Source organism: Anthonomus grandis, chromosome 13, assembly GCF_022605725.1.
Source record: "Anthonomus grandis grandis chromosome 13, icAntGran1.3, whole genome shotgun sequence".
Lineage (NCBI taxonomy): Eukaryota > Metazoa > Arthropoda > Insecta > Coleoptera > Curculionidae > Anthonomus > Anthonomus grandis.
The window spans coordinates 7,537,420-7,557,189 of NC_065558.1; the positions used below are offsets into that span (position 1 = coordinate 7,537,420).

The following is a 19,770-nucleotide window of genomic DNA, read 5'->3' on the forward strand; positions in this document are numbered from 1 at the left end:
CACCCTTAATTACATCACTTATCACTTGACCACCACATATATGACACCGTGTTGTATGTTCAAAAAAAAATAAAAACATAGTTGGCAGCATCATCCCATATCTTAAAAAAATATCCAACACGGCCGGTCGGCCGCGTAACCGGAGATTCCAGCGTCGTTGAAAACCTGACTCAAAGAAGCCAAAAGCCATGTCCACGCAGCTAAAATAAATCATTCCTAGATTTGACGCTTCGCGGCAGCACCACACGGTGCACGAAACTGAACGGCAATCCGATAGTCGACCGGGTACACTTTTTAACGCAGGATTGCGTATCTTCCCAAATATTCAATCAACGCAAGTAGTGAATGAAATAGGTAATTTGAGCATGAATCCCCCAGAGCAGAATTAGCAATAACTCGAATGGCATAATAAGTAGATGCAACTTTCTTGCATACATTTGCAATATGGTTTTCAAATTCAAGAGATTTATCTATTGAAAGATCCAAAAACCTACTGTATGGTGATATTGGTTTTAAAAACATTGAATGTAAAGAAGAAAAGTACTATAGCGTCACGCTATAGTCCTTTCTTATAGAAATCTTATGGCAGTATGTGTAAATCGTACTATGGAAGGTACTAAAACCATTCCCTACTTATTTATGTGGTTTTTACGCTGTAATTGTCTAGGTAATAACTCTCGACCAGTTGGGTAGGATAAAATGGTATAAAAAGCTTTTTGATTCATTCAGTCAATTCATTATTTGTCAGACCAGTCTAATAGTTCACCCAGTCATAACATGTATCTTTCATACTATAAAAAATATTTGTTCATTATAATTGTGACAGTAGTTACAATTTTGTAACAGCAATAAACGTTACAGCACATATTTTTTAACTATTTTTATTCAAAAAATATCTTTTAACCTAGAACATGAGAATGATATACACAAATATGATAACAGTTATGGTATATGAGTCTTAAACCTAACCATAATATATACAAGTAAGCAAAAAATGACATACGTCAAATTTCGACAGAACCAGTCAAAAGTAACCACAGAGACTGACTAAAATGTCCCTATAGTCCTAAATATATCACAAAGCCTTATATAAAAAGACAAAAAAATGTTTTTAATACACAGTCACATCATTAAACTGCCATCTACAGTTGACACGTTTGACTTTCTCTTCTTTGAGGAGTTTTTGCAGATGATGGTTCACATTGCCCTCAGCAGCTTTCATCAATTTTTCAGGCAATTCTGAGTAAATTAGGGCAACTAATTCCCTCTCAGTGTATGAATATTTGCTATTGTTAATAAGGACCTCAATGATTTGTTGCTCGCGTTGTTGCCTGTGTTCCAAGTAGAATTTAATTCTTTCTATTGGGTCCTAAAAGATAGCTCACATATTATAAACCTTGAAAAAGTATTAAGCATAATTAGTAACAACTTACATAAATAATATTTCCATGACCAGGGTAAATAATACTGGGTTTAGCTCTCAAAATAATCCTCAAAGACTCCATATAATCGTGCAAATCTTCAAAAACAGCAGTACCCTCCCCCAAAATACAATCCCCACTAAAAATTATATTATCCTCCAATAAATGAAAAGCGACATGGTCAGTAGTATGCCCCGGAGTATGTAAAACTCTAATTGTGGCCCCTTCCACTGAAAATTCTTGTCCATCTTTAAAAGAGCACAGATCATGATAGATTTTCCCATCTTCATAACGAGGATATTTCCACACTTCACAGTTGCCTGCAATAAAATGAACATTACATATCTAACATGTAATAATGCTTGCTAATGCTTACTAGTAAACTCTGGTAATTCTTCCAATATGTCAGCCAGGCCCCCAACATGGTCATGATGCCAATGAGTCAAGAATATATGAGCAATATCGATTTTTTCGAATGTCAACACGTTCCTAAGATGGTTTATGTATTGTGGGACGTCCGCGTCTCCTGTGTCGATCAGGATTCTCCTAAAATAATAAAATCGCATCAAAGGACACTAACGGAGTTAACTAACACATACCTTTTTCCAGTTCCTACAATGTAGGTATTGGTGCCTTGCAGGGTCATAAATCCGGGATTGCATCCCAAGATTCTGGTCACTTTCGGGGAGATTTGAGTCACCGCTGGTATGACTGAAGCCATTTTGCTGCACAGCCTTTTTAAAGTGATTGAAATCTGGAACAACATGAAAGTTGTTACAATCATTTTAAGACGTAGGAAATGTTGAATTACCATTATTAAATGTGAGGTTAGATTGTTAATGTTTTGAAGGAAATCGGCTGATTTATGACAGGCCGGCAAATTGACAGTTTTGAATTAGGTCTTATAGGCAACCCGTTTGACTTGTCTTAAGTGATTGCAGGTAATATATTATTAGAAGAACTAAATGTTTTAATATAAATTCAGGAACAAAGTTAGAATATAATATATACGCAAAAATGAACTAAAAAACTTTAGCAGAAATACCAATATTACGGCACTGTGTTTGACAGATCATTTAATGTCCCTTGTCACATTTTTCCTGTGTTGCCAAATTGTTCAATAATTCACATAATATACTATCATAATTATGACTTAAGTAAAGGTAAATAGTACAGGGTATTCAGTAATTAACAAACAAATTGTTGAAAACATTCAATATATTAAAATCTATGTGAACAAGCTGACTTACAAAATATCTACAGGTAGACTGTCGCAGCGTTGTCAAACTACGCTAAAAATACCGCGAAAATTTAAATTATTTTTTTGTGAAACTCATTAGTAGATATGAAGGGGCAAAAAAAAGAAAACTAGTTTCAAGTGCCTGGAAGAATAAAATATTTTTATGACGTAGAAAATATAAAATTATCATTGATAAATGTGATGTTAGATTGTTAATGTTTTGATGGAAATCAGATGATTTATGACAGGCCGGCGAATTGACAGTTTTAAATTAGGTCTTATAGGCAACCCATTTGACTTCTCTTAAGAGATTGTAGGTTGTATATTAAAGGAAGTACATGTTTTAATATAAATTTAGGGAAAAAGTGAGAATTTATACGGAAAAATGAACTAAGACACTTTAGTAATAATACCAATATCACGACACAATAATACTGTTTTTGATAGTTCACTCAATGTCACTTGTCAAAAATTTCCGGCAATTGCAAAATAAATTGTTCAATAATAATTCACATAAGATACTGTCAAAATTATGATTTAAGTAAAGACTAGTAGTACAGGGTGTTCAGTAATTACCAAACGAAATGTTGCAAACATATACTATTGCAGCGTTGCCAAGCGATGCTAAAAATACCGCGAAATTTAAAATGAATATTTTGGGAAACTCAGCGGTGGATATGGAGGTATGTACAAGAGAGAGAGAGAAATCTAGTTTCAATTGCCTGGAAGAATAAAATAACTTTATTTAAGACGTAGAAAATTTTAAATCACTACTATTAAATGTGAGGTTAGACTGTCAATATTTTTATGACAATTCAACCATTGGACACTTTTAAATTAGGTCTTATAGGCAACCCGTTCGACTTGCCTTAAGAGATTTCAGGTAGCATACTCTTGGAAATCATGCTTTTATTAGCAGAAAAACTTAATTTGAATTGCCTGGAAGATTAAAATAATTTCATTTAATCATACCGGACATCAGAGACATAAAATCTTAAAAAAATATACGATAAATTGCACAAAGTGTTACGTACTTATTACTCGCACCTCTTATGATAATTGATATTCAACGATCGTGGCGCCTTTTAAAGTGAAACCAGATGAATAATTACCTTTGAATTATGTATGAAAAACAAATAGGGGAACGTGGAATGGAATGGAAGGATAGAGCAAGCGACATCTCGTAGAAAGTTCTGGAACAGTGCTTTATAAGAAGCCCTCGTCGCTAGGAGGCCAGTTCAAGTTTGAATATTGGCGCGAATTTTAAATAGACATAATAAGTACAAGCGACTACTTTTGTGCATTAAATGTTTTAATTCCTTCATGGTAAATTGGTACAATTCTTTTGCTGATGATACCGACATAATATAATTTTTTTACTTCAACAATGATGGAGAATAAGTAAAAAATAATTAAGGAGCATGAAAATTCTGAAGAGCATAGATAACAACTCTTCTCAGTATGAGAGGAGTCACAAGAAAGAAAAAAAGAAAATGTGCTATATTACGTAAGAATAATCTTGTGTACAAGCATCCTACAAGCTAAAAAAAACAAAACAAAAATACAATTTCAAAAATTGACAAAACAATGAACAAAATTAAACACAAGAAAACAAAACTTTTTGAACATACTTGAATTAAAGATAATTAAATAAAACAATCAATTACTAAATAAAGGTAAACTTGTTGACAAAACTAGAGAAGAAAAAAAGGAAAAAAAACTTTCCAACATGTCCAAGGTTAAAACCTATCATTAAAAAAGTCATCCAGGTTATAATATGCCTTAGCCAATAAAACCGTCTTTAATTCTAACACATAGAGGAACATGATTGTAAATTTTTTTACTTATGTAAATTAATGAGTTTTTGGTAAGGGAAGACGTAGGAATAGGTAGAGGAACATCATTTACACGACGAGTCAAATGGCCAGTGTCAGAGGGTAGCTTAGGAATTTTGTGAATAAGAGCAGCTGTTTCTAAGATAAAGTAGCCCCTTATTGGTTAAACCCCAAAAAGGCAAGCCATACCGAATATGAGATTCAATAAGTGAAAAGTACACTGAACGTGCAACCACCCCTCCCAGCTCTTGTTTTGCCATTCTTACTGCAAAACATCCAGAAGATAATTTCCCAGCTAAATGTAAAATATGATCTTTAAACTTTATTTATGATTTTTTTTTGAAAAAAATTAGTTTGGCTTGTTGGTGTTGCCGCGCCTAGCAATTTTTACTAATGAACTTTACGAAAAATAAAAAGCTCATTAAAAATGGAGTGTGATGTGTGTAAAACTAAAATTAAACCACTTTTCCAATGTGACACATGCAGAAAAGGAATATGTAAGAATTGTGGGAATTTGTCAGCATCGGAAGTGAAGGTCCTAGAACTAAAAGGTGAGAGAATTTTAAGATTTGATTGCACTGAATGTCAAAGATTTAAACCTCACAAACTTCTTCAGGGAACAATAGAGGATAAAAATAAAATAATAGAAAGCAAAGAAGAAATAATTGCCCTACTACAACAAAAAATAGAAAGTCTTGAATCCAGTAAAAGTGAAGCTCATGCATTAAATTCCTTACAATACAGTGATATCCTTAAAAAGCCATTAAATCATCAAAAACAAACAAATATCCCTAGCCTTATTATTAGGCCAAAAAAACACCAGAACATTGAAAAAATAAAGGAAGACTTGAGAAAGAAGATAAATCCTGCCGAATTAAAGATTAGTGTAAATAGTATTAAAAGTACAAAAAACGGCTATATTCTAGTTAAATGCCAGGGAAAAAATGATATAGATATACTTAAAAAGGAAGCAGAAGAAAAATTGAATGGCTACAACATAGAGGTGACAAAACTAAAAAATCCCCGCTTCAAGATAATTGACTATAAAATAAATGATAAAGACGATTTAAATAGTGCATTTGTAGAGGCCAGAATCCGGGAACAAAATCATTTTATTGAAGCAATGGACCACCTAGAAATAACTTTCTTTAAACTCAATAAAAAAAGAGATTCTTATATTATCTACCGAAATTGTCCAGCCAAATTATTTCATAAGTTAATTGCAGTAAAGAAACTATATATAGGATGGCAGCGTTACCCAGTATTTGAAGATATAAGCACAGCATAAAGAAACCAGCAGTCGCACTTCAATAAAAATACATTGGCTTGAATAAGCGAGTTCGGTGCATGTGTACTAATGCAGGCGCGGCATATTTGCTTAGAGTAGGGATGCCGCTGACACTCGCTACAGTCCACGCGGCTTTTGCCTTGGCTAGAGCCGGACTTAAACATTTTTTTAGATATTATTATCTTGTAAAATAAAAATACCTACATAGTACAAATATTTATTTTTTAATATTATTAAAGTTCATACATTAACAAAATATTTAAACAAAAATAAACATAGCATTTCTACATCTAACAACGACGATATAGAAGAATACGTGCAGGAAGTTAATTAGGTATGTACCATAAATTTAAGAGACCATTCTTTGAGTAATTTTAATTAAAATCAGAAAAGTTTTTATAAAAAACGCTACGCTTTGTAAAAACGCTATCAAAATAGTCACTAAGTACGGCGCTGAACTAGGCGATACACCTATGAACACAGTTCGATAAACAGTGAGCTCGGCATCCGGAGAATATGGCTGCGGTATGGCTAAGGATGCTATTAGTTCGCTTACATTTTCGAGCGGAGTGCGACTGCTGGTTTCTTTATGCTGTGATATAAGTGTACCCAGATGTTTTAAATGCCAAGGATTTTTTCACAAAAATACGGAATGTCCGAATGAGGTCTTTTGTGAGTATTGTTCGGAGAAACACGCAGTTAAGGAGTGCCCAAAAAACCAAAAAAATGCATCAATTGTATTCATGCAAACGCAAAGTTTAATTTGGAACACAATATAAATCATGCCGCAAACGACAAAACTTGTCCGTCTTTTGAACATCAAATCACCCTTTTGAAAAACAAAATTGACTATGATGGAAGTTATGGCAAATAATAGGCAAGAGGTAGAAGTGCTACAAGAGTACAAGAACTGGACGTTTTAGATAATGCGGATCAACAAAGTACGGACTGTGATTATGTAAGCAAAAAAATTAACATAGGTTCCAAACTCTTAAATATCATTCATTTTAACATAAGAAGTTTAAAAAAAAACTTTGATCAAATGATAGTTTTTCTACAAACATATAATTTAATATCCTGCGACATTATTGTTTTGGGTGAAACATGGCAATTGGTTGGTAATGAATTTAATATAGAGGGCTTTAGAATGTATTATAATGAAGGAGACTGTAACCAGAATGGTTGTTTATATAAAAAATAATTTAAACATAAACAAAGTAGAAAATATAAAACTAATTAGGTCGGGAATTACTTTGATTAGGATAACTTTAGCTATAACTGATATACAATATGGCATAACGTGTATATATAGACCTCCCTCGACGGTAGTATCGTCTTTTCTCGATGACCTGGAAAATTATTTATTACGTGAATGTAATCAGCAAACAGAAATACTTCTGGGAGATATAAACATAAATACTCTATCTGAAAATTCAGCTGATACAAATAACTACCTAGCTCTCTTGATGTCTTACGGATTCTACTCCCTTATAACTGGTCCTACACGGGTCACATTAACATCAAGGACCTGTATTGACCACATTTTCCTTAAAAAAAAATTTTTGGAAAACAAAAATAAACATCTTTCTTTTATTTTGGAAACTGACGTCACCGATCACTATCTTGTGTTGCTTAATTTTGCTAGAGACGAGGTTCGGGCAGGTAATGTTTCCAATAATATAAAAATTAAAACTATAAAAATTTTAAACAATGAGAAGGCAAAAGATTTACTTATAAAACAAAATTGGGAAAACACTATCTTAAATATTAATGATGTCGAAATTGCAACCAAAATTTTTTTAAATGTTGTCCAACATATTATACAAAGCTCTAAAGAGACAAAAATATTAAAACAAAAAATAATTAAAAAAATAAAACCTTGGATAACTGCTGCTATTATATGTTCAATAAAAAATAGGGACAAAATGAAAAGAAAATTGAATAAAAATTATAGTTTGGAAAAAGAACAACAATATAAAACATACAGAAACTCATTGGGTAAAATAATAAATAAATGTAAAAATGACTATTACAAAACAAAAATTGAGGAATCTAAGAATAATATGAGCAAAATGTACAAGGTTATAAATGAGGTTACAAATCAAATTACTACTAAAGGAAATGACATAATAAAAATAAAAAATAATAACAAAGAATTTTCAAATAACAAAGACATGGCAAACTTTTGTAATCAGTATTTTATAAACGTAGGAGTAAATATGCAAAACCAAATAAAAAAACAAAAAAACAATTCAAAATTAATCATAACAGTGTATCTTCAATGTTTCTAAAACCAACTAATAGGAATGAAATAATTAAACATATTTTTTCGTTAAAAAACAATTCCGCGCCTGGGATAGATACTATTAGCTCAAAATTTATAAAAAAATTTCATATTTACCTTATTGAACCATTGGTTCACATTATCAACCTAATATTTAAAACAGGAACAGTACCTACTCAATTTAAAGTATCAATAATCACTCCAATATATAAATCAGGTGATAAATGTGAAATAGGTAACTATCGTCCTATAAGTGTGATCAATAATTTTTCCAAGCTCTTCGAGAAATGTTTGAAAGATAGACTTATTGACTATTTACAAAAAAATAACGTATTAACACAAAATCAGTTTGGTTTCATTGGGGGGCTCAGCGCATCCGATGCTGTCTGCGAATTAACAAAGCGAGTGAATCAGGCTTTTGATGGTGATAGAAAGTGTTTGGCAGTGTTTCAGGACCTAGCTGTACCGCATGAGCTTTTGCTAGATACTTTAAGATCTTATGGTATTAGAGGTCCAGTGTCAAGGGTCTTTGAAAGTTACTTGGGGGACAGAAAACAGTCTTTAAAAATAAATAATGAGATTAGTGAACCATCTTATATAAAAATTGGAATTCCACAAGGAACAGTTATTGGACCTATACTCCTTATAACTTATATTAACGCTCTTACCAATCTTAAAATTCATGACGGGTCACTGATATCATATGCAGATGACACGGTTGCGGTGTTTCACGGAATTTCTTGGGGAGACACAAAAAAAACTGCAGAACTTGGTCTAGCAACAGTCAAGAACTGGCTGGATTCTTTTAAATTAAGTCTCAATAGTCAAAAAACAAACTATATTGCATTTTCTATAACAGCTGCTAATCGCCCCAGCTTTCAACAAATTAAACTTGAATTAATTGATATCAAGGAAGTTTCATTTACTAAATATCTGGGTATCATTGTGGATAAACATTTAAAATGGGACCATTACATTCTAAAATTAACACAAAACATCCGTAAACTTATTTATCGATTTCATATTTTGAGAAATATCTTAAATGAAAAACTACTAATTTTAATTTATAAATCCTTGGTTGAGTCCTTGTTAAGGTATGGGGTGATTGTCTGGGGAGGTCTATACAAGAATTGTTTAAAACAACTTAATGTAGTACAAAACTTTATTTTAAAAGTTATATACAAAAAACAAAAAAGATTTCCTACACAACAATTATATTCTGAAGAAATTTTTAATATACGCTCAATTTACATATTGTCAACATGCATTTATACACATAAATCAGAAAAAATCAAGAATTATGTTAGTCATTCCTACACAACCCGAAATAATATAAACAGACACCTAAAAATACCAAACATAAAAAAAACTATAGGGCAACGATTTTTAGGATACTTGTCCCCGAAATTTTATAACATCTTACCAAACAGCTTAAAAAATATAAATAATATTACAAACTTTAGTAAGGTCTGTAGAAAATTTATTTATTCAAATATAGATAAATTTAATTTTTTTAAATAGTTTTGGGAAGGGAAATTTTATTGGAGAATTTTTGTTTAGTTGTAGATTATGGTTAGTTATATTTTATATTATTACTAAAATTTTGTGATTTCTCAGCATACACAAACAGATGTTACAACATCTAGGTGTATGTTAAAAACAATGACTGTTAACTATTATTATTGAATATAATTAAGTTAAAAAAAAAATAAAAAATTTGTTATAATATAACCAAAATGATTAATAAATTTGAATTTGAAAATTTGAATTTGAATTTGAAACCGAAGGCGACCATCAATGGTAATTCCTAGGAACTTGCAGCACTCTTTATTCTGCAAGAGGGAATTTTCGTCAAACATCAGACCCTAAACATCGCACTTAAACCCTATAATAGACGTCTTTCTTACATTAAACACCAGCCTGTTGGAAGCACACCACCCTGATAAAATCTGAAGGTCTTCAAGGATACAAGTCTTAATATAATCAGAATTTTTATGGCTCCATAGTATGGTGGTATCATCAGCAAACTGAACCACCTTGCCCTGCAGTTTCTATGAACTCAAGTCATCCACATACAGTATAAATAACAGTGGTCCCAACACTGAACCCTGGGGAACGCCGCATTTTAGGGATCTAGAAGCTGACAAACGCCCAGGCACTGTAACCTTCTGAGTACGATTTCAATTTCAAACAGAATAAAAGACATTTCAGAGTTCCTTGTCTGACTACAACGGAGTTCCTTATCTAATGAAATTAAAAAAGGCGGAATAAAATTAGGCATTTTTTATTCAGAAAATCACATAAAAAATACCGCGAAATTTAAAAATGCCTGGACGAATAAAATTATTTTTTTCACATGACAACTTTCTGAAAGCTTGTGATTACGAATAGAAAAAATGCATGGTTTTGCAGATGACACCAACATCATATAAGGAACAGAAAACATGTCTCATTTCACCTTTGCTTCCTCGATTCTTTCACCTCGGTTCAAAAGAAGCAAAAACTGTTAAAAGGCGAAAACCAGTCAGGCTTGTGGTAATCAAAGAGCTAACGAGGCACGTTAAGTTTAATAATAAAAAAATATTATTAATAGTTAAACGAAAAATGGCATTTTTCATAATAAAAATGTGTCTCTTAGTGTCGGTATGGGAAACCAGTGTCGCACAAAAAAATGTAAGTGAAAAATTACCTTCGATAAACACTAAACTAAAACCGACACTCGGATAAGTTCTTCGATTCAACTAACCCTTGTCAGTGAACTTCTTCGGCTTTTATAGCGTCCGTAATGTAAATAAAATAAACCTCGACAATTTAATCGCATAAAATGTGATAAAATCGTTATCATTTTGTATAAATTATAAATCGAAAAGGCATTTTTAATTGGGGTTCTGTCTGGCTCAGGGGTCAGTCGCGGAGTAAGGTCACCCACCACGCGGGAATAGTGATAAAACGGTGATTTTTTTTATATATATAACAACATGGCTGTAACGGTTAGTATTTACTTATACATATATAATATGACATATAGAGGATGAATAATTTTGTTATTGTTTATGTATACTTTGTACATCGAGGTGCCAACCAAATATAATGCGTAATATTGTGCAATTATATATATTTTTTTATTTGGGTCGGCGTAATTGTTATCACTAATTTTATCGGTAGCATGTTACAGCGTTATTTTTTAGAGGTCACGTAATTTAATTTTGAATTTATTTTTCTTTATATTTGGGGTTCAATTAATTTGTAGGTCAATTTCTGACATATAAACAGTTCTTGAAATTTATTTATCTGCATGGAACATTCTTTTCTATAGAATATAATTTTTCCAGAAAATTCTAATTAAAATAACAATAACAAGTATTTGATGAAAAAAAAATATTATAAACTGGATGACTGTCATCAATTATTGAAAAGCTATTCGAATTATCCAGGAATTAGATGCTAACTTTGTTATTTTAAATGGGACACTTTATATATTTTTATATTTTTGTTTTCTATGTAAAATTTTATGAAATTTTATAAGGTTCTTGAGATATCAGTAAATGAATTTTAATATACAGGGTGGTTGTTTAGATATCAATACCGGCGAAACTATTATTAGAAAAGAAATAAAAGTTTGACAACGTTCCCATGCTTTAAGGAGAGATTCTCCTAAGTTATTTTCAGTTTAGTAGCAGTTCCGGTTATACCGGAAATAGGTCCAAACTTCCTTATTTTAAATTGGGCACGTGCTATACTTGGGTCACACAGTCCTTGAGAAATCACTACTTGCATTTTTGTATACAGGCTTTCTATACATCAGGTCATAGCGGCAAAACTATCATTACAAAATTTTTGAAAATTTGGCAACTTTCTAGTGCCTTTAGGAGAGATTCTTCTAAAATAATTTCAGCTTAGTAGCACTTCCGGTTATACCGGAAATAGGCGCTAACTTCCTTATTTTAAATAGTAAACCCAATAATTTATTACATTTTTGGATTCTACGTGAAATTTTATGAAATATGAGGGGTCGCATGCTATACTTTAATCAAACAATTGTTGAGATATCAGTACTTGAATTTTAGTATACAGGCTTTTGATATATCAAGTCATAGCGGCAAGACTATCATGACAAAAAAATTGAAAATTTGGCAATGTTCTACTACTTTTAGGAAAGATTGGTCTAAGACATTGTCAGCTTAATATCACTTGCAGTTATAGCGTAAATATGCCCTAACTTCCTTATTTTAAATAGGACACCTTATATATTCTTACATTTTTAAATTCTACGTAAAATTTGATGATATTGGATGGGTCACATGCCATACTTTTGTCAAACGGTTCTTGAGATATCAGTACGTAAATTTCAATATACAGACGGCTGTCTTCTTGGACTTTTTGATGTTATAGACCCAAGACTATTAGTTTTAGCATAGAGAAATGGACACCACACCATTGTTGCCAGATTATTAAACCGACATTTTTAATAATCTAGAAGACTCAATTAAATTATTATTCTTTTATCATTTATGGAAACAAGCAATTTATCTATCTGTTCCAACGTTGCCTAGTTCAGCATTTTTATCTATCTATATATCTATAAACCATAGGAGAAAGAGTTTTAATTTTTCCATTTTAATCCACACAATAATTAATATAAAATTGCACTCTTTTCAAATTGGCAACACAGGAACGTTCTTGCTCAGAGTGGTTCCTTAGGCCCTTGCCAATATTGACATCTGAATTAAGGATAATATAAAAACTCATACATTATTGTCAAATGTCAAGAGAGAAATTATATTAAAAAAATTTGTTGAAAATTTGGCAACGTTCTACTGTTTGTCAAGACTATTAAACTTAGCATATAGAAATGGACGTCGCACCATTGTTGCCAAATTATTTCACCGACATTTTTAATAAAATTAATTTTTTTTCTAGAAGACTCAATTAAATTATTATTCTTTTATCATTTATTGAAACAAGCAATCCATCTATGTGTTCCAAGGTTGCCTAGTCCAGCATTTTTATATATCTATAAACCATAGGAGAAAGAGTTTTAATTTTTCCATTTTAATCCACACAATAATTAATATAAAATTCCACTCTTTGACAAATTGGCAACACAGGAACGTTCTTGCTCAGAGTGGTTCCTTAGGCCCTTGCCAATATTGACATCTGAATTAAGGATAATATAAAAACTCATACATTATTGTCAAATGTCAAGAGAGAAATTATATTAAAAAAATTTGTTGAAAATTTGGCAACGTTCTACTGTTTGTCAAGACTATTAAACTTAGCATACAGAAATGGACATCACACCATTGTTGCCAGATTATCTGACCGACTTTTTAATAAATTTATTTCTTTTCTAGAAGACTCAATTAAATTATTATTCTTTTATCATTTATTGAAACAAGCAATTTATCTATCTGTTCCAACGTTGCCTACTTCAGCATTTTTCTCTATCTATATACCTATAAACCATAGGAGAAAGAGTTTTAATTTTTCCATTTTAATCCATACAATAATTAAAATAAAATTCCACTCTTTGACAAATTGGCAACACAGGAACGTTCTTGCTCAGAGTGGTTCCTTAGGCCCTTGCCAATATTGACATCTGAATTAAGGATAATATAAAAACTCATACATTATTGTCAAATGTCAAGAGAGAAATTATATTAAAAAAATTTGTTGAAAATTTGGCAACGTTCTACTGTTTGTCAAGACTATTAAACTTAGCATACAGAAATGGACGTCGCACCATTGTTGCCAAATTATTTCACCGACATTTTTAATAAAATTAATTTTTTTTCTAGAAGACTCAATTAAATTATTATTCTTTTATCATTTATTGAAACAAGCAATCCATCTATGTGTTCCAAGGTTGCCTAGTCCAGCATTTTTATATATCTATAAACCATAGGAGAAAGAGTTTTAATTTTTCCATTTTAATCCACACAATAATTAATATAAAACTGCACTCTTTGACAAATTGGCAACACAGGAACGTTCTTGCTCATAGTGGTTCCTTAGACCCTTGCCAATATTGACATCTGAATTAAGGGTAATATAAAAACTCATACATTGTTGTCAAATGTAAAGAGAGAAATCATATTCTAAAATTTTTTTTTAAATTTGGCAACGTTCTACTGTTTGTCAAGACTATTAAACTTAGCATACAGAAATGAACGTCGCACCATTGTTGCCAGATTATTTCACCGACATTTTTAATAAATTTAATTTTTTTTCTAGAAGACTCAATTAAATTATTATTCTTTTATCATTTAATAAAATAAGCAATTTATCTATCTGTTCCAACGTTGCCAAGTTCAGCATTTTTCTCTATCTATATATCTACAAACCACAGGAGAAAGAGTTTTAATTTTTCCATTTTAATCCACACAATAATTAATATAAAATTGCACTCTTTGACAAATTGGCAACACAGGAACGTTCTTGCTCATAGTGGTTCCTTAGACCCTTGCCAATATTGACATCTGAATTAAGGGTAATATAAAAACTCATACATTGTTGTCAAATGTTAAGAGAAAAATCATATTCTAAAATTTTTTTAAAAATTTGGCAACGTTCTACTGTTTGTCAAGACTATTAAACTTAGCATACAGAAATGGACGTCGCACCATTGTTGTCAGTTTATCTGACCGACTTTTTAATAAATTTATTTCTTTTCTAGAAGACTCAATTAAATTATTATTGTCTTATCATTTATTGAAACAAGCAATCCATCATCTGTTCCAACGTTGCCTAGTTCAGCATTTTTATCTATCTATATATCTATAAACCATAGGAGAAAGAGTTTTAATTTTTCCATTTTAATCCACACAATAATTAATATAAAATTCCACTCTTTGACAAATTGGCAACACAGGAACGTTCTTGCTCAGAGTGGTTCCTTAGGCCCTTGCCAATATTGACATCTGAATTAAGGATAATATAAAAACTCATACATTATTGTCAAATGTCAAGAGAGAAATTATATTAAAAAAATTTGTTGAAAATTTGGCAACGTTCTACTGTTTGTCAAGACTATTAAACTTAGCATATAGAAATGGACGTCGCACCATTGTTGCCAGATTATTTCACCGACACTGTTAATAAATTTATTTTTTTTTCTAGAAGACTCAATTAAATTATTATTCTTTTATCATTTATGGAAACAAGCAATTTATCTATCTGTTCCAACGTTGCCTAGTTCAGCATTTTTCTCTATCTATATATCTACAAACCACAGGAGAAAGAGTTTTAATTTTTCCATTTTAATCCACACAATAATTAATATAAAATTACACTCTGACAAATTGGCAACACAGGAACGTTCTTGCTCATAGTGGTTCCTTAGGCCCTTGCCAATATTGACATCTGAATTAAGGATAATATAAAAACTCATACATTATCGTCAAATGTCAAGAGAAAAATCATATTCTAAAATTTTTTTTTAAATTTGGCAACGTTTTACTGTTTGTCATGACTATTAAACTTAGCATATAGAAATGGACGTCGCGCCATTGTTGCCAAATTATTTCACCGATATTTTTAATAAATTTATTTTTTTTTCTAGAAAACTCAATTAAATTATTATTCTTTTATCATTTATTGAAACAAGCAATCCATCTATCTGTTACAACGTTGCCTAGTCCAGCATTTTTATCTATCTATATATCTATAAACCATAGGAGAAAGAGTTTTAATTTTTCCATTTTAATCCACACAATAATTAATATAAAACTGCACTCTTTGACAAATTGGCAACACAGGAACGTTCTTCCTCATAGTGATTCCTTAGGCCTTTGCCAATATTGACATCTGAATTAGGGATAATATAAAAACTCATACATTGTTGTCAAATGTAAAGAGAGAAATCATATTCTAAATTTTTTTTTTTAAATTGGGCAACGTTCTACTGTTTGTCAAGGCTATTAAACTTAGGATACAGAAATGGACGTCACACCATTGTTGCCAGATTATTTAACCGACATTTTTAATAAATTTATTTTTTTTTCTAGAAGACTCAATTAAATTATTATTCTTTTATCATTTATTGAAACAAGCAATCCATCTATCTGTTCCAACGTTGCCTAGTCCAGCATTTTTCTCTATCTATATATCTACAAACCATAGGGGAAAGAGTTTTAATTTTTCCATTTTAATCCACACAATAATTTATATAAAATTGCACTCTTTGACAAATTGGCAACACAGGAACGTTCTTGCTTATAGTGGTTCCTTAGACCCTTGCCAATATTGACATCTGCATTAAGGGTAATATAAAAATGCACACATTGTTGTCAAACGTCCCTGTTCAGGAAAATTACATTCTAAGCCTATACAACTTTTTTTTCTATTTTAGGCTTTCGTAGAACACCAGTTGGTACCGGACATCCTGACAAAAGCTCCCGATCAAATTCTCTCGGTAAAATATCCAAAAAGTGGTAAAACCGTCAACTTAGGGGTAGAAATCACCCCATTAGAGTCAAAACCTCAGCCAGAAATTAGTTACGAGGCAAACCAGGGGGACTATTACACATTGGTGCTTACCGATCCTGACGCACCCAGCAGAGCTGAACCTCTGAGAAGGGAATTCAGGCATTGGCTGGTAAGTTCTCAATTGATTCAGGCAAATATATTCTGAGCTCTCTCTATTTTTAGGTGGTAAACATTCCTGGGAATGATATATCCAAAGGACAAGTACTGACCGAATACGTGGGGTCTGGAGCTCCAAAAGGTACCGGTCTACACAGGTACGTCTTCTTGCTCTACAAACAACCGAATCGGCTTGAATTCGAGGAAAAACTTGTTACTGACAAGGAGATCGGAGACAGACCGAAATGGTCGGTGCAGAAGTTCGCCGACAAGTACAATCTAGAAATGGTAGCAGGAAACTTCTTTCAAGCTCAGTATGACGAGTCTGTCCCTGCACTACATAAGCAGTTGGGAATCTCTGCTTGAAGTACTTTTGAACCGTAATTGCTAATACATTTTGTCAAGTATATCTAGTTTATGTCTTTTTTTAATTGGTTCGGCAACACCGCAAGCGCAACTTTTTTTACTTTGAGAGGCCATAGTGTCAAGGCTGTTTGGTATAGAGGAAAACATACTTGATATAACTTTTTAAGGTCTATTTGCTAGTAAACACCAAATTTTATTTTCGTAAATAATTTTCCTAGAAGTGGTAAAATCTTTGTTATCTTAATGGTGACCCCTATTTATTATTACATTTTTAAATTCTACGTAAAATTCCAAGAAATTTGATGGGTCACATGAGATACTTTGATCAAACCGTTTCGCAGATATAAGCAATTGAAAATTGTTTATTTTTTTTATTTTGGTAAGGCGTAGTGCGAGAACTATTTGACATAGAGGAAAATGGTTTTCACTTTCTTATCTTAACTTTTTAAGCTCTATTTGATGATAAATACCAAACATTATTTTCGGATTTATTTTTCCTAATAGTGGTAAAATCTTACTTATTTTAAATAGGACCCCCTATATATATGACATTTTTAGATTCTACATAAAATTCTAAGAAAATTGATGGGTCACATGACATACTTTGATCCAACCGTTTTGGAGATATAAACAATTGAAAATCGTCAAGTGTCAAACTCGACCTATCAAAATGAGCTTATGCGTTAACAAATAAGAGTCACGTTAATAGTCCAAGCGCTTTAAATCGGTTTTGAAGCATTTTTTTCATAAACGACAAGTGACAAGAACATCTGCAAATTTCTATGGATTAGAGCGAGAGAACTAAGAGAAAACTAATGGCGCCATCTACCATAAGGCAAGGAAATCGAACCTGTCATTTATGCGTCAAAATATACTAGGGGGAGTAAAACTGCCGAAGTTAGTTATGTTATAAAGCTCCAAACCATCCAATAATAATCAAACATTACACTTTTTGTTAAAAAATATTTCAAATACGCCCGGACTATAAACCCATACAGGAGACTGTCGATTCTGATTCTGAGCAACGAGACGCGTTAGAGCGAGAGGAAACGATTAAGCGACAATACCTGATTAGTCCAAGCGCCTTGAATAAAAAAGTCAATATCCTAGCATCATTAGACCCGGTTTTTGATACAAAAAAATGATTTAAATATATCTCCGATTATTAATACGCCTCTAATAGACAATTATTATTTTAATTATATTATAAGCCTGGCCTAAGACGTGGACTGAGAGTAACAGTCACATGTAACAAAATAGTTAGCCACGCCTTAGAGTGAGAGGGACCTTACATGAAGAATTGACAAACGTTGAGCGCTAGAGCGAGAGGGACCGATTGAGCGACAATAACTGTTTAGTCCAAGCGCCTTGAATAAAAAAGTTAATATCCTAGCACCATTAAACCCGGTTTTTGATACAATGAATGGCTTAAATATAATTCCGATTATTAATACGACAATTATTATTTTAATTAATAAGAATTTTTTCACATAAACTGTGAGTTAAGCCTGTCCTAAGACGCGGACTAAGAGTAACAGTCACATGTAACAAAATAGTTAGCCACGCCTTAGAGTGAGAGAGAGCTTACATGAAGAATTGACAAACGTTGAGCGCTAGAGCGAGAGGGACCGATTGAGCGACAATAACTGATTAGTCCAAGCGCCTTAGTAAAAAACTCAACATCATTGAACCCGGTTTTTAATAAAAGAAACAGTTTAAATATAATTCCGAATATTAATACGCCTCTAATAGACAATTATTATTTCAATTAATAAAAGTTCTTTCTCATAAACTGTGAGTTAAGCCTGGCCTAAGACGCGGACTAAGAGTAGCAGTCACATGTAATAAAATAGTTAGCCACGCCTTAGAGTGAGAGAGAGCTTACATGAAGAATTGACCAACGTTGAGCGCTAGAGCGAGGGGGACCGATTGAGCGACGATAACTGATTAGTCCAAGCGCCTTAATAAAAAAACTTAACATCATTGAACCCGGTTTTTAATACAAGGAATAGTTTAAATATAATTCCGATTATTAATACGCCTCTAATAGACAATTATTATTTCAATTAATAAAAGTTCTTTCTCATAAACTGTGAGTTAAGCCTGGCCTAAGACGCGGACTAAGAGTAACAGTCACATGTAACAAAATAGTTAGCCACGCCTTAGAGTGAGAGAGAGCTTACATGAAGAATTGACCAACGTTGAGCGCTAGAGTGCGAGGGACAGATTGAGCGACGATATTTGATTAGTCCAAGCGCCTTGAATAAAAAAGTCAATATCCTAGCATCATTGAACCCGATTTTTCCAGACACGATACAAGGAAGTACATAGCAAAGCGAGCTACAATTAATAATAATTTTTAAAAATAAATAACCTCCATTTAGACGAGTATATAAAGCAGATAAACGCATCGTAAAAGGCCAGTAAAGGCCAAGAAAAACCGTTTAAGGATGTTTATGTCTGTATAAAGATTTTTGATTCCGTTGCCTGTTTTAACCGGTTTTTATGTACAAAAATCATTTTGTTTTATGTAATTGACTCATGCCGAGGACAGCTTTTGTTATCGTTAAAAAAAAAGCGTTTACATACGATTGTCGGATGTCTACGGCATGATCATGGAACATTTTTCAGTTGAAACACAGATCGTTTATTTATCGTAGGTTGAAAAGTGTAAAATACGTAGTAAATAATGTAGAAGAAATTACGTAATTGTGTGCTATAGGCAACGCTTTTGTTTACCAAACATTGATAAC

At 32.1% G+C, this 19,770-nt stretch overlaps 2 protein-coding genes across 3 annotated transcripts; one reads left to right on the forward strand and one right to left on the reverse strand.

The window, feature by feature from the left end:
* Positions 1-865: 865 nt before the first annotated feature.
* LOC126743678 (endoribonuclease LACTB2) lies at positions 866-10,868 on the reverse strand. Its single transcript, XM_050450883.1, has 5 exons — positions 10,758-10,868; positions 2,021-2,175; positions 1,798-1,967; positions 1,434-1,741; positions 866-1,369 (listed from the first exon to the last, which is right to left on the reverse strand). The coding sequence occupies exons 2-5, from the start codon at positions 2,140-2,142 to the stop codon at positions 1,112-1,114; spliced, it is 858 nt and encodes a 285-aa protein (XP_050306840.1). The 5' UTR covers positions 2,143-2,175; positions 10,758-10,868; the 3' UTR covers positions 866-1,111.
* Positions 10,574-17,060, forward strand: LOC126743679 (protein D3-like). 2 transcript variants are annotated; one of them, XM_050450884.1, is made up of 3 exons: positions 10,574-10,741; positions 16,419-16,664; positions 16,718-17,060. In XM_050450884.1, the coding sequence occupies exons 1-3, from the start codon at positions 10,673-10,675 to the stop codon at positions 17,015-17,017; spliced, it is 615 nt and encodes a 204-aa protein (XP_050306841.1). In that variant the 5' UTR covers positions 10,574-10,672; the 3' UTR covers positions 17,018-17,060. The 2 variants fall into 2 exon arrangements, with proteins under 2 accessions (XP_050306841.1, XP_050306842.1); XM_050450885.1 differs by lacking the exon at positions 10,574-10,741 and adding an exon at positions 10,900-11,058.
* The last annotated feature ends 2,710 nt before the right edge of the window (positions 17,061-19,770 follow it).

Coding starts and splice junctions, on each gene's coding strand:
- LOC126743678 (XM_050450883.1), bottom strand. CDS start 2,142: ATGGCTTCAGTCATACCAGCGGTGACTCAAATCTCCCCGAAAGTGACC. Junction 1,968..2,020: donor ATTGTAGGAACTGGAAAAAG/GTATGTGTTAGT, acceptor TTATTATTTTAG/GAGAATCCTGATCGACACAG. Junction 1,370..1,433: donor GTCATGGAAATATTATTTAT/GTAAGTTGTTAC, acceptor GCTATCTTTTAG/GACCCAATAGAAAGAATTAA.
- LOC126743679 (XM_050450884.1), top strand. CDS start 10,673: ATGGCATTTTTCATAATAAAAATGTGTCTCTTAGTGTCGGTATGGGAA. Junction 10,742..16,418: donor CCAGTGTCGCACAAAAAAAT/GTAAGTGAAAAA, acceptor TTTCTATTTTAG/GCTTTCGTAGAACACCAGTT. Junction 16,665..16,717: donor GGGAATTCAGGCATTGGCTG/GTAAGTTCTCAA, acceptor CTCTATTTTTAG/GTGGTAAACATTCCTGGGAA.